This window comes from Scyliorhinus canicula, chromosome 7 (genome assembly GCF_902713615.1).
Source record: "Scyliorhinus canicula chromosome 7, sScyCan1.1, whole genome shotgun sequence".
Lineage (NCBI taxonomy): Eukaryota > Metazoa > Chordata > Chondrichthyes > Carcharhiniformes > Scyliorhinidae > Scyliorhinus > Scyliorhinus canicula.
This window is the reverse complement of record NC_052152.1, coordinates 155,810,031-155,825,700: the sequence shown is the minus strand read 5'-3', so window position 1 is coordinate 155,825,700 and position 15,670 is coordinate 155,810,031. Positions and strand designations below refer to the sequence as shown.

General features: G+C 46.6%; 1 protein-coding gene across 1 annotated transcript in view; it reads right to left on the bottom strand.

Moving 5' to 3' along the window:
* Positions 1 to 949: 949 nt before the first annotated feature.
* zfp64 (zinc finger protein 64 homolog (mouse)) overlaps positions 950 to 15,670 on the bottom strand; it is a 74,793-nt gene continuing 60,072 nt past the window's right edge. Inside the window, exon 6 of the mRNA XM_038803121.1 lies at positions 950 to 2,998. Coding sequence (XP_038659049.1) covers positions 1,380 to 2,998 — 1,619 coding nt within the window. The 3' untranslated portion in view covers positions 950 to 1,379. The remainder of the gene's footprint in view (positions 2,999 to 15,670) is intronic.

The following is a 15,670-nucleotide window of genomic DNA, read 5'->3' as shown; positions in this document are numbered from 1 at the left end:
ATAGCCACACACACAGCTTTCTACCCTGCAGAAGAAAGCAATCTGGGTGGGAACTCTTCTCGAGTCCAAGGTTGCCAATTCGGTTAAGGCCTGATGACTGAATACGAACTGAAATCACAACTTTGGGGACCATCTTTCTCCAATCCCTGCTCAGAATGGTTTGTTTCAGCAACACGCTATTCAATCATTGGAAAGCCAAAAGAGAGTTCATAGTTTAGGATGTGATTTACTAACAATTTTGCTTATCGTCTTAGTTTGCAATGTACCCTTACCATAAGGCAGTGTTCTTCAAAGTCGGGGGCTCGACCCGCGGGTGGGTCGTGGGCGGGTTTCGGGAGGGTGGCGGAGCCATTGTCCCCGGCGCTCCCGATCGCGCAAATCCCCGTGCAGCAGCCGGCTTTTCATAACGCCGGCTGCAAGCGGCCGCGAACATGTGGGAAAAAAATATTCGGCCGCTTTGCGCATGCGCGCCGATCATCGCACACGCATGCGCAGTGTGGCTGTTATTTTTTTAAACGGTTGCAGCTTTTTATTTTACAAGTTCTGTAGTGGTTTTTATTCATTTATTTTATTCATTTAATTTTTTTTTCATTTATTATATTCATTTTTTTTTACAAGTTCGGGGGGTTTTATTCATTTTTTTCATTTATTTTATTCATATTTTTTTTTACAAGTTCGGGGGGGGGGTTTTATTCATTTAAAAAATTTATTTTACTCATTTTATTAAAAAATTTTTTTTTACAAGTTCGTGGGGGGGGGGGGGCGTTTATTTGATAACATTTTACAGGAAAAAAATTCAGAACTTTGGACAGATGGAGACTCCATGCTTTCCGACACCGGAAAGCTTCACCTTCATCCAACAGGTTCCATTGGAGGAGCGTGTACGGGGGCCAAAGGGGCCCAAAACCATTTCCTCCATTTTTGTCAGCAGCAAACAAGGTAAGAGAAAATGGTGGGTCGCGCAGGTCGGCCGGCGTGGGTTGCGAAGGTCGGCCGGGTTGGGTCCCGAAGGTTGGCTGGTTGGTAAAAATGGGTCCCTGGAAAAAAAGTTTGAAGAACACTGCCATAAGGTACTTAGGATGGTGAAGCACCCACTCTCACAGTGGTGAATATTTTCAAATATTAACTGAGGTTCAGACTGGAATGATCTCTGTTAACTATCATCAAAGCTATGAAGTTAGTTTAAAATCACAGATGACTATTAATGAAATAATTTGTTCTTGCAATGATTTCATCTTAATGATCTACTGTGCAAGTCCATCATGCCCAAATAAGAGTACAATAGCTGTCTACAGAACTCAACAAACATTAGATTCTGCTGCATCGCTGCATTTTAGTCAATCAAAATCATATTCAGAATCTAGATGAACACAACAAGTTCACATTGTCCACCCCTGGGTTTCACTTATGGAACAGGAAGATTGTGCATTGTCTCCACCAGAAGTAAGATGCATTGTTTGTCTATCGGAAAGCTGTGAGGAATCCTGCAACACTAAGGTTGTGGTAGCACTGGAATCTGTGTAGAAAGTCCTCTCAGAGAGCGGGTCATCAGTTGGTTGTTGCTGTGTTGTTGAAACAACCATTGGCAGACTCTGTATAATCACTCCTGAAGTGCTGATGCCGATGCTGGATACCAAAAGGCTGTTTGTTTCCACGGACTGTGAGGGGAATCCCACAGCTGAAGAATTATGAGATGGAATCTGTAATACTGAGCAGGTAACACTGGACGGAGCCTCGGGCGGAACAATAGGATAGGTCTGTTTTGGTCCCTGCAATTGAGGAGATGGGGAAGAGAAGATGGGTGACGTGGAGGATGAGGAGTTTGCAACAGTCTGGCTAGAATCACTAACGACGGTGACATCCCTGCTTTCCTCTTGCATTAGGGCATTTAAGCCATCTAGATCTGAGCAGTTGATTGTAGAAGTAGTGATGAATGACTGGCTGTTTGAAGATGCTTGGTTGGCAACAGCTGTGGTTTGCATTAGCGCCTGATGGAGACTGTCAGTAGCACTTGAATCGATGGGGCTAAGTAAAGTGGCTGCCTGCTCTAAAGATGAGTTTGTTTCCGTTTCATTCTGCGATATTGTTTGTTGGGTTGGAGCAATCAAACTGACCTGCTGTAACAGTTGCAACTGGTTACTGGAGGTCACACCATCCCTGTCCTGATGGCTCGAATCAGACACTGCAGTATCTCTTATTGAATGATGTTCGTTTCCTGATGTTTGAACAATGCTGTTGGCTGCATTCAGCTGGTGGCTAACTATAATCTTCACCTCTCCTTTGCCAAAGGATGCGACTGACCTTGGCTGAAGGTGATTAGACACAGAAGGAACAATGGTTTGGTTCTCTTGATGAATCTGCAGCTGTAAAACTGCTAGTGCATTGTTGTCACTGCTGTGGGACAAATCACGATGTTGATTCTTATGGCTGCGTAGTGAATCTTCTCTGACAAAACTTGCTTCGCACATATCACATCTGAAAGGCTTTTTAGCATCCAGTTTAACCACTAACCGTGAACTGCCTTGCTTCTGCCCATCGACATCTTTCTTCCCTACACTCAGCTTATCCTTACCTATATCATGTTTTTTTAGGTGCATAAGAAGGTTGCTACGTTGCTTTGAATCAAAGGAGCAATATTTGCACCGGAAAGGTCTATCTTCAGAATGAATTCTTTCATGTACCTTCAAAGATCCTTTACTAGCACAGGAGTAGCTGCACTGCAAGCATTTTATCGGCTTATCTGGTTGATGGGTTCTTGTGTGCTGCCGCAGTGTAGATTTGTTCCCACAATGGAAATCGCAATGTGGACACTTGAAAGTGTTCTCCATGCTGTGCTTTACACGGATGTGAGATCGGAGGTTGCCCTTCATAGCACAGCGGTAATCACAGAAGCCACATTGGTACGGCTTTTCACCAGAGTGGATGCGCATGTGTCTCTTTAGGTCGGAGTTGATTTTAAATTTGGCGTTGCACAACTGACACTGGAAAGGAGCATCACCTGAGGAGAGCAAAATTGTAAATACAAGGTTAAAAGTGGTGCATTTTACAACTGAAATTCTCATCCTTGCTTTCAAATTCCACCATAGCCTCACCCATCCCAATCTTTCTCATCTCTCCTCCAGCCCCAAATCCCTCCAGAGGTTTCTGCCCTCCTCTAATTCTGGCCTCTTGATTATCCCCCAATGTTAAATCGCTTCAAGTTGGTAACCACAGCCTTGCGCTCTGCGATTCCCTCTGTAAGCCTCTTCACCTCTCTACCTCGCCTTCCTCCTTTAAGACTCGCCTTATAACGTATCCCTTTGACCAAACGTTTGGTCACCTGCTCTGGTATCATCTTATGTAGTGTGATGTCAAATGTTTTTAGTGCCCTGTGGAGCACGTTAAAGGTGCTATACATGCCATTTATTTTTTTATTGCAGTTAACTGTATGGACTGAGTAATCATTCTGAAGACTCCAGATTTGTTGATTTCATCACACAGGATTGTGGCAGTCTTTGTGTGAGAGATGTTTTGTTTTGAATTATTTTCCCCAACTTTAGATTCTGCTCAGAGCTCACTGACGAAAGAAGGTTTACTTATTTCGATACATCAAATTTTATCACCATGAAGATTGGATGTGGCCAATGGAATTAGTTATTCTGGACCAGTAATATCTTTGAAAACTAAGGAATATGATAGTCTCTCTCTTTTCACTTTTATGCATGTTGTACTGCAGATGTTGCAGCCCCAATGACGTCAAATGGTAAGCTGTGTAAACCCCGAGTCCAAATGCCCACAGTAGCAAATCAAAGGAAGATTCGGTAAACAATGAACATTATGGGCTGGATTCTCCAGTACCCCACCTGTGTGTTTCTTGGCGGTGGGATTCTCGACTCCCAACGCTTGTCAATAGAATTTCTCACCGACACCACCCCACGCCGCTGAGACACTGTGGATGTACTGCCGACGGGAACAGGGAATCCCAAAAGCCGGAGAACTCCGGCCGATACCTTTTTTAAAAAATTCGTTCATGGGACTTGAGCGTCGCTGGCTGGGCCAGCATTTATTGCCCATCCCTAATTGCCCTTGAGGGGGCAGCTAAGAGTCAACCGCATTACTGTGGGGCAGGACTCATATATCGTCCAGATCAGGTAAGGATGACAAGATTTCCTTCCCTGAAGGACATTAGTGAACCAGGTGGGTTTTTTGCAATGACCGACAAGATCTTAAGCCTTGAAAAAATGGTTGATTGGCATGGAGAATGGAACAGACAAGGATGGTAGTTTGTGTAAGCTTTACGATTAGGCGGACAACCATGTGGGATATCTCAGTACATAAGCAAAGAAACCGCAGAAAAAAAAAACAAAGATGAGAAACGAGAGCACACATCAGCGAGAACAGAAAAGGTTGGCTAACAACAACACAATTTAATGCAAATGAAAAGATTTGAATACTTTTTGAATCAAAAGATAACAATCTCGTAGAACAATGGCTACGAAACGTTCAGGTTTCCGGCTTTTAAAATGAATTGACAGATCAGCAAATCTCGGTGTCACAATTTATGAAGTCCTTGCGCAGAAAATATTGAGTGTTTTCATATTTACGTTAAAAATGAAACACTTTTGCCTCCCTGATCGCCCGCCGTAGAATCCTGTTTGGCTGGCGGTCAGCAGCACCGCCCAGAGCTCCGGACTGGCTGTCCGACCTCTCGGAATCTCTCCAAATGGAGAAAATCAAATTTGCCATCCGAGGGTCGGACGACGGCTTCCACAGAACGTGGGAGCCATTCATGCAACTGTTCCGGGACCTATTTGTGGCCAATGTACAAGAGGAAGAATAGTCGGGGGAAGGTAGCGGGAGGGGGGGGGGGGGGCTACAGGTTCGTTACGGGGGTTCGATGGCTAGCTAAGGCCCAAAACCAAGCTAAATAAACATGTTGAGGGGGGGGGGGGGGGGGGGGGGGGGGGCGCAGTTACTACTACGAAGATGCTTACCTGTAAATATGTATGTTAATTTTTGCGTGTTTGTTTTTGTTTGTTTTTTTTCTCTCTCCTAACAATTTGTAATTTGTTCAATATAAAATACGAAAACTGAATAAAAACATTTATAAAAAAAAAATAAAAAAATAAAAAAAAAAATGAAACACTTTGAGGGCAGCACGGTGGCCTAGTGGTTAGCACAACCGCCTCACGGCGCTGAGGTCCCAGGTTCGATCCCGGCTCTGGGTCACTGTCCGTGTGGAGTTTGCACATTCTCCCCGTGTCTGCGTGGGTTTCGCCCCCACAACCCAAAAATGTGCAGAGTAGGTGGATTGGCCATGCTAAATTGCCCCTTAATAGAAAAAATTATTGGGTAATCTAAATTTAAAAAAAAAAATGAAACACTTTGGGCACCCTCTAACCGTCGTGACACACGCAAATCCGAGCTAGCGGGTTAGACTGTGGGAGTCTGAAATCGGGAACCGCACCGGGCGGCGATCGGTTTCCGATCTAACCTGCCCGCTTGGCGAGATCTGGATCCTGCTCTGGCATGGGGGGAAACCAATATTCACCAATTCAGATCAATCTCTAGCCAATTAACGGGATGAACCCTCTATCTAACAGCCTCCCGTGGTCTAACCGGCTCCCCAGCTAGCGCTTGTGCAGACACCCTTTAGCACACCCATTTAACAATGGGAAGCTGGCGAAATGGCCGCTTGAGGGGATCGGAGGAGGTAAGTAACCACGGGGAAGAGTCCCCTGGGGCTTGGGGCAACAGGCCTGGCCGGGCAAGTGTCGACTGCAATAATGGGGGCTGGGGGAAAGGGGCTCAGCGCCCGCTGGTCCGACATCCATCCCCCGCCCCGCATCTTGTATACCCATACCAGGGGCAACCTCAGCTGCTGCCTGTCCCGTCCCAGCGAACAACTTCAGGACAGTGTACCATCTGCAGTATTACGGTGGAGGTCACGTTAACCCCCACTGACCGTGCATCCTCTGGCCACACAGCTGAAGGCTAACACTAATAGGGAATTGGTAATATTGGTAATGTGATCACTCCACAGCTCCCAAGTGGATTCTTGTGGGTTGACATGCCATGTCGCAGGCGGGTGTTACTGCCTAATATCCTAATCAGATTGTGAGACTTGGTTACTTTCTCTGAACACTGGAGGCTGTTGACTTCTTTATTTCTATGTGAACCACAAGAAGGTTTCTTATATTGACCGAATGACCACACAACCAGTATATTAGTTCAAAAGACAGTTTATTAACAAACACAAGACTTATTTCTATATGCAATGATTCATGTTGCTACGTACTAATAGACCTAATAACTAAGATGACCTTTACATAACTTCGGGGTAACCGGCTCTGTGCAGAGATATGGATTTATCTGTGTCCACATGGGTTGGTTGGAAGTCGTCAGGTTCGTCTCTGCTGGGCTTGTCCTTCAGGTAGCGATCGCAGGTCCTTGAACTTGGCTGGTTGATATGCTGCAGTTGGCCACACACAGGCCGGTCCAAAAGAGGCCGATCCCTAGTGCACAGGGCTTCTTATCCTTCTTCTCTTTTGCGCCCTTTTGGGTGGTCCTAACTCCAGATCCAATGGATCAATAGGGTTTTGTCCACCCTCATTGATCCTGGCCAATTAAGCGGCAGATACCTCGGTGGCTGGGCGCGTCCTAGCTATCATTGTCCCAGGCATGTAGGCCTTTTCAAATAAGGGGAAGTGGCGCCGGTTAGTCTGCTACTGTTGCCAATCCTTGATTCGAGTTCTATTGTCCTGGGGGAAATGATGATTGATTTTTAATGGGCGCAGGTTTTGGTCAGGTCTGGCTTCTTTGCACAATACACAGAGGCTGTGTACTTGTCTGTGTCCAAGTTGACCACAATTCCCATGGTCCTTTGCCGGTGGCCATTTTAGATGGCGACAAGGCATCAACACAAGGGTAGCAGCCAACAATCAAACACCCAAGAGCTGGGATTCAACACATGGAGGAGATCCCTGCGGTCAGGGGGTGGGTGTGTTTATCGGGGAGGGAACCTGCGCCCAGTCCAAGCACCGTTTCCAGTGGGGGCCTGGGGTCCAGTGCCCAGGGGCCCCTGCTGTGACCGGGAGTACACATGCAGGGCGAGGTCCCCCAGCACAACCGGCTCATTGGATGGCACCCTGAAAGAAGGCAGAAAGCATAAGGGCGGGAGGCTTGGGGGATTGATTGATTTGTCACATGTACAGAAGAGTGAAAAGTATTTTTCTGTGGCCAAGGGAACGTACACAGTACGTACATAGTAGACAAAAAGATTAATCGACAGAGTACATAGACAAATAGTACATCGACAAATAGCGATTGGTTACAGTGCGGATCAAGGGCCAAACAAAGCAAATATTTGAGCAAGAGCAGCATAGGGCGTTGAGTGTTCTGACAGGGAACAGATGAGTCCAGTAGCTGTGGGGAAGAAGCTGTTCCTATGTCTGGATGTGCAGGTCTTCAGACTTCTGTATCTTCTGCCTGATGGAAAGGCCTGGAAGAGGGCAAAGCCTCAGTGTGAGTCTCTGACAATGCTGGCATCTCCCCATGTCTGCACCAATGTGTCAATGCCCTCAGCAAATCCCCTCTGTGACTAGTAAACGCTCTGCAGCGCCTCACCAATATCCACCTGCATCCGGGACATGGTCCCTAGCAATTGGGACATGCTCTGGAGCGATTTGGCAATGCCCACCTGAAACTGGGACATGCTCCGCAGCATCTTGGCAATGCTCGCCTGAGACTGGGACACGTCCCCCAGCGACTTGGACATGCTGTCGAGGCCCCCAGCCATGGTCGCCATTGACTGAACAATGCCTTGGATAACACCACTGATGGTGCTGAAACCGTGCTCCAGGCTCTCCACTATGGTTGCCACCCTAGCAGTGTTGTCCTCAGTGCTACGCATTGCCTATGCCATCTGCTGCACCTTTGGGACTCCTCCAATCAGCTATGTACCCGCTGGTGTGTTGCAGACAACCCCCTCTGAATTTCACGGTCCGAGGCTCAGCATGTGACTGGGACCCAGCTAGGTCCTCGGATCCAACACATTTTTGACTGCTGTCCCCCTGAATGTTCCTGGCTCCACCTGATGTGCATCAGCAACTGTGTGGTGCTCACCAAATTGTGCACCAGAAGCCTGTCCACTACATTCACCCACCGAGGTGCGTGTCTCTGCGCTGGTGGAGGGTGGGGGTGACAGCTGTGACGCCCCGACAGTGGCATCCTTGGAGTTGTCCTCAGAGATGTACGCTTGGGTGGGGGAGGCACCCCAGATGATGGGCTGGCACCTTCAGATGGAGATCCTGCGGGAGAACGGACATGTGGCCAGTGGGAGGAAGGATCATTTTGTCTGGCATGAACATACATGTGATGGGACATCTGGATGGGGGCCGGTGGAATTCACCTCTGTGGCGCAGGCCAATCTCGACATTGGTGACCGATCTGACCTCCTCCTCCAGGGCCCATTCCTCATAGGGGGTGAGGATTCTGGAGTCTAGCACCCTGCCATCTGTCTGGGCTCTTTCTTGCCTATTACAGTATCAGCTACCTTCTCCTGCGGGTCAAAAAAGGGGGCATAGTGAGTCATCCGCTTCATGGATCGCGGGCGGGGGCACTGCAGCTGGTGATGGGTGATGTGCGCAGGTGGATGCCAGGGTGTGCTGGGGCAGGGTCATGGAGGGGATGCGGAGTAGCAGGCGGGACTAGTGGCAGGGGGCCGATGCCAGCTCATCCATGCGGGCCAGTGGAGGTCATTGAGCTTCCTGTGGCGCTGGGTGGTAGTCTTCCTGGTGATGGTCCCCGAACTGATGGTCGCTGCCACTGCCTCCCGGGCGGCACTGACTTCCCTGTGGCTGACCCTGCGATCCCCTTGGGGGAACAGGGTATCCCATCTGGACTCCACCACATCCAACAGCCTGTGGTCGGCATCTCCGAATCGTGGTGCAGGTCTACTTGGTGGCAATACTGCGTGCGGTCTGGGGTTTGCTCTGCAGGAACAGTTTAAGTGCTGCTCCCCCTTGTTAGCGGGCAGCTGCTGGGCACGATTCAGGCGAATTAGTTGGCGAACAGTCATTTCTAATGTGGAGCCCATGGGGCATCATTACTGGCCCTAATTGGCATTATACCGGTTACTGCCGCACTGGGTCAGCAGTCAGGAAACACCCGGTAATTCCCGCTCGATACCACGCTCAGAAACATATCCGTTAGATCGTGCCCAGAATATTTAGTTTCTGGAGTGCTGGATTTTTCTTTTTCCATAGCTTTTGCTCATCATTGTTTTATGCTAAATACATCATCTCCTGTTTTTCTGGGTATATTTTCCTTTCTTTTTTACTGTTACAGAAATCCTATGCATATTTAATGTCGTCAGATGACTTCCAGCTAATCCTGAGAGAACACAATGTGCACGATAGAAACTGCAGATACTATTTGCATTTATTTGGTCAGTTCATGGATTCTTTTATGATTGTGATGCGTGACTAAATTAATTGCTTCATAATGAGATATCTGCAATATAATTTGTAAGTGTGCTTGAAATTTGGGCATATGGGCCCTCGTTATGATACAGCAGCAGCATAAACATTCTGCAGCGCTGACAAACTCCAGCTGTGGCTTTGCACATAAACAGTTTGGGGCCCTGTCTAAAATATTTCACATTGTATAAGTAACAACTGGAGGCATAGGCCCTGCCATTTCACTCAAAGTGCGTTCAGCATGTGTTACTCCTGTGAAATGGCAGTTGTTTGCACAAACAATGTCTGTTGCTTTGTCACAGCATAATCTCATATCTGCAGTATAATTATTTGCTTCCATGTGGCTTTTCAGAATTGCCAGCACGCAATCACATATGTCTGCACTTTTTTTACTAGTGCAGAATCATCTGCAAACCGCTCCAATGCCTGCCTGGTAAATGCCCTCCCCGGTGTGATATTAAGTCAAAAGACCAGGAGATTCAGGCTGAAAACGTGGTTAGTATCAAGTCAACAGAGCTCATCTGAGCTGCAATGCGGACGCTGCAGCTGGCCTTCCATTCCCCTGTCTGTGGAGAGGTGGAATCAGCTACTGAGTGACTTCTGCTGGAAAGTGTGCACATATGGATGCTGAGAAAAGGATTGTGCTTGGCTGGGATGCCCAGTACAGTCAAGTAACTTGTCCGTGGTCAGACATAAAGGACGGCTGCTTGGGCAAGGTGCTTTTGCAAAGGTCAGCAACGAGGGAGGAGAGAAAATTGGAAGAGGAGGATGGCGAAGGGGGAATAGCTTAGAATAAGCACAACAGGCGGCAGTTGCTAGTTCACCTGTGGTACATTTTGGAGCATGTGTTCCTCCCTCAGTTAATTTGATCTTGTTTACTTGGTCTTTATGCTGTGCAAGATAGTCGAAGTACATGTTCCGAGCAAAGTTCCTGTACTCGTTGAAATTTAGAAGGATGCGGGGGGGGATCTTATCGAAACATATTAAATTATGAAGGGAATAGATAGGATAGATGCGGGCAGGTTGTTTCCACTGGCAGGTGAAAGCAGAACTAGGGGGCATAGCCTCAAAATAAGGGGAAGTGGATTTAAGACTGAGCTTAGGAGGAACTTCTTCACCCAAAGGGTTGTGAATGTATGGAATTCCTTGCCCAGTGAAGCAGTTGAGGCTCCTTCATTAAATGTTTTTAAGATAAAGATAGATAGTTTTTTGAAGAATAAAGGGATTAAGGGTTATGGTGTTCGGGCTGGAAAGTGGAGCTGAGTCCACAAAAGATCAGCATGATCTCATTGAATGGCGGAGCAGGCTCGAGGGGCCACATGGACTACTCCTGCTCCTAGTTCTTATGTCCTTATGTTCCAGTCAGGAAGATGGCTGAATAGCAAAGTAGCATTGACCAAAATGCTGATTATCAAAAGCTCCAATGTGAGGGCAGCACAGTGGCACAGTGGTAGCACTCACACGCCGAGGTCCCAGGTTCGATCCCGGCTCTGGGTTACTGTCCGTGTGGAGTTTGCACAATCTCCCCGTGTTTGCGTGGGTTTCGCCCCCACAACCCAAAGATGTGCAAGGTTGGTGGATTGAACACGCTAAATTGCCCCTTAATTGAAATTGTGTACTCTAAATTTAATATAAAAAAAGCTCCAATGTGTTGCGCAGTCACTTTTCCTCTTCGACATCATAGATTTATCATAGAATTTACAGTGCAGAAGGAGGCCATTCGGCCCATCGAGTCTGCACCGGCTCTTGGAAAGAGCACCCTACCCAAGGTCAACACCTCCACCCTATCCCCAGAACCCAGTAACCCCACCCAACACTAAGGGCAATTTTGGATGCTAAGGGCAATTTATCATGGCCAATCCACCTAACCTGCACATCTTTGGACTGTGGGAGGAAACCGGAGCACCCGAAGGAAATCCACGCACACACGGGGAAGATGTGCAGACTCCGCACAGACAGTGACCCAAGCCGGAATCGAACCTGGGACCCTGGAGCTGTGAAACATTTGTGCTATCCACAATGCTACCGTGCTGCCATGATGAAGATCAGGTGGGTCTATGCTGTACGGCCATGCAGCAATGTTGCAGTCAACGGTGTAGTGAAGGAAGCTGTCTCATTTGCAGCAGGTAACATGGACTAGCCTGTGTTGAACGTCAGTCCACCAGGTCTTACATCGATCAGGCAATATTGGTTGGCAAAGGCTGCCTGGCCTACAGGATGACAAATATTTACCTGTGACAATGACAACTACAGTGGCAATAAACACAGTTGCAAAATTTCTCCAGGAAATGAAGCAGGCCATTATGGAAACATGCCACAGACATGCATGAAGGATAAGTTCAGAGATCCCGCAGCAATTGTCCTTGCACAGAATGATCAAGGGCCCCTCTGAGTTTGGACGAAGCCTCCAGGAGCAGTTGGAATAAGAAACACAGTGACATGTGTGGCTCAAACTACTACCAGTCCTTTGTCAGCTAGTGTATTTCAGACAAGCTCCCAATAGCAGAAATGTATAGGCTAATCCTGACATACAAATAGGTCTGTACGTCATATGTAGGGGAATGGGGGCATGCACAGATATTCCGAACAGCTCCTCAGGATATCGAGTTTCCCAAAATGGCTGGGAGACTGCTGGATTTGCCCTAAATCTCCTGGTGATTTTTAAAAGCAATCAGGAGATTTTAAAAAGCAAAGGGTTCACTTTTACCCCTCCTTGCACCTGTCGCCAGGAAAGGAATGAACAAATTGATTACATAAACATGAATCCAAGTTTTAAATGTTTTTTTAAAGTAACCAATTCTTTTATTTCCAATTAAGGGTCAATTTAGCATGGCCAAGCCACCTACCCTGTATATCTTTGGATTACATAGAACATACAGGCAGAAGGAAGCCATTCGGCCCATCGAGTCTGCACCCACCCACTTAAGCCCTCACTTCCACCCTATCCCCATAACCCAATAACCCTGCCTAACCTTTTTTGGGCACTAAGGGCAATTTATCTTGGCCAATCCACATAACCTGCACATCTTTGGACTGTGGGAGGAAACCGGAGCACCCGGAGGAAACCCACGCAGACATGGGGCAAACTCCACACAGACAGTGACCCAGCAGGGAATCGAACCCGGGACACTTGAGCTCCCGTGGGGTGAGACCCACGCAGATACGGGGGGAATGTGCAAACTCCACACGGACAGTGGTGCAGGGCCGAGATCGAATCTGGGTCCTTAGCACCACCAAACAGGGATCCAAATTGATAGAATTGTTCCCATATTATCTTTGGAAAGACACACATTTCTAAAATGACTTAACTCACCTCACCTGGGGCTTGGAAAATCTCAGATTGGTAAACATGACCAATATTCAAGCTTGCACAGCAGCATCCAGCAAGCTCACCAATAGAGACAGACCCAGGCCAGATCAACAGAGTGGAACCACAGTTCGGAGCTGCTGTTGCGCTGCAGACTCGCTTCGTGCACCGAACACTTACGGGTTCGGCAAATGCTGTTAGGGTGTTCTGGCGGAAATGTGTTGTAAGTATGGTTGTGAGATTAAAACAGTTAAATATCAATATTTCAAACACCTCTCAGTTCGACTAGATCTGTCAGAGGTGAGATAGACAGACAGAGCTTTCTGTATCCATGCTGAACTCCAGCTGCCGGTTAAAGGCGCTAGTTAAATGATTCATATCACTGAACTAGGAGGGCAGTCTGAAGACTGAGAAAATTTAGCATCACATCAGTTACAGCTGTTGCCAAACTTGATGCATTATTAACTTAGTCAGCAGAGTGTTGTTTTATTTGTTTCCTTCTAACTTTGGAAGCCAGATCTACAACATTTCGAAGACCCTGAGGTAACTGCTTCAGGGGAAAGAAGGTGAAAGCCAAATATTGGAATACTTTCAAAAAACGGTATCTCGGAAAGCAGCCAAGGGAAGTGGGATGAGATGGCAGGGTGAATGAAAAATCTGCCCGTTTACTCTGGCTTTCCATGGCGTCACTTTTTCCAATGTCTCCAGGAATACGTCCAGCCCAAGTTGCATTTCTATCAGGACATCTCACAGGAATGCTTGATATGTTCACTTTCAACATTGTAAGGGCCCTTCCTGTTGATTCCCATATATCCCATTTCTTTTACCTTTTCGTTATTATTTTGATCCTTTAAGTCGAGCAGAGGAAGTGAGGAACTCAAAAGTTGCAAAATACTGCACTGAACTATTTGACGACATAGATTTTCACCAGCAGAATTCAGACTTTCATGGCTCCCAAGAGATCGGAAGGATTAGGTTCGATTGGTTGGCTGGTGGCCAATGAATTGGTCAAAGGTCACATTGTGCCCTGCGACAAGCGGTGATTGGACCCTACCCATGTGAGATGGTTTTCAAAAAACCCAGGAAGGATCAGTTGGGTCCTTGTCACAGAGAGCTGTGAGCTGCTGTCTCTCTCTCTTTCTCCAGAATTGCTGCCTATCTGCTGCTTTCTGAGAACTATATGAATCTAGAGTGAAAACCATTGCAGACTGAAAGCAAAAACCTAGATTGAAGAAAGGTGCACTGGAAGACACCCATCTGCAAAAAGACTTTCATCCTTTTTTATTCTGCGTATTATTTTTTTCTTTACACCCCTCTATCCCCTCTGTTTTGGCTGTCTTGTGTGTGTAGAGGGTGGGGCGAATTAAAGGAGGAGGATCAGGAATTAGATAATAGTTAACCAGTTGCATTTGTTGCTTATTTACTCACAGTCATTGTTGTCAATAAAAATTATTTGTGTTTGGGGCAGCATTTGGCACAGTGGTTAGCACTGGGACTGCGGCACTGAGGACCCGGGTTCGAATCCCGGCCCTGGGTCACTGTCCGTGTGGTTCGCACATTCTCCCCATGTCTGCATGGGCTTCACCCACACAACCCAAATATGTGCAGGTTAGGTGGATTGGCCACGCTAAATTGACCCTTAATTGGAAAATAATAATTGGTACTCTAAATTTATTTTTAAAAATTATTTGTGCTTAAATTTACAGACCTGGTGACTAGTTATTTGGCAGCCAAAGACGAATGACTGTGGGTATTTTCTAAGAATTAATTGTTAATTTCAATTGTGTTGCGACTCTGGGTCAAGTGGGGTTGGAATTGGCCACACACTGGCCCCAGGTGTCGTAACAATAGGTTATGGCATGGAATAATGCATTAAAAGTAACACTAACCATTAGCTCACAAAACACAAGGATGCTTGCAATAAATGTTGTTCACAAATTGACTTTTTAAGAGTGATACAAGCATATACTGAGCATGAACAAGTACTGCTGCAAACTCTAATGTAAGAACCAAATTATTCATTGGATTGTAATTGGAGAGCAACACTGTTGTCTGTTCAAAACAAAGCAGGGGAAAGGCCAGATGTAGCTCGCAGGAAAGGCAAAATGCCTGATAAGGTCACTGGCTGGCATGGTGCAGGGACTTCACGTAGGCACAAGTAGTGGGGAACCTTGCTGCAGATTGTTTGTATCAAGTATGTGTCTGCCTGTCAATGACAGCACTGTGTAACATTTTCAACTAGCTCTCTCCAGAATGGTCAAAACACTGGGAATCTTTTAACAAGGCAAGGATCTGATGTTATATTTTTTCCTTCCAAACATGCTTTGTTTTATGACCTTTCTTATGGAATATGGTGGTTCAGTAAAAATATGATCAGCCATATTATGGAGCAGATAGCCCAAATCTCCCAGAAACCATCCTTACATCAGGAAGAAACCTTTTGTCGATAAAAGCCTGCATCTCCACACATGGGATCTTGTATGTGGAGAATGCAACACAACGGATCAAATTTGCAAAATAACCGATCAAATTTGCAAAATTTGATCTTTAACTCATGTGGCATGTTAACTGATGTACAAGGCATTCTAATTAATTCTGTTCATTCTGTGATGCACTGGCAAACTGCAAATTGTTTAATTAATGCTCTGCATGATCAGAGGCTATGTGAGGAAGTGCAGTATTACAGCTATTTTGCACTCACAGACATTGTCCTCCAGTTACTCCTAAGCCCTGATACAGGTCTGACAAAGCCCAGCTTTTTGATAAGACCATAAGACATGGGAGCAGAATTAGGCCACTCGGCCCATCGAGTCTGCTCCGCCATTCAATCATGGCTGATATTTTCTCATCCACATTCTCCTGCCTCCTCCCCATAACCCCTGAACCCTTATTAATCAAGAACATA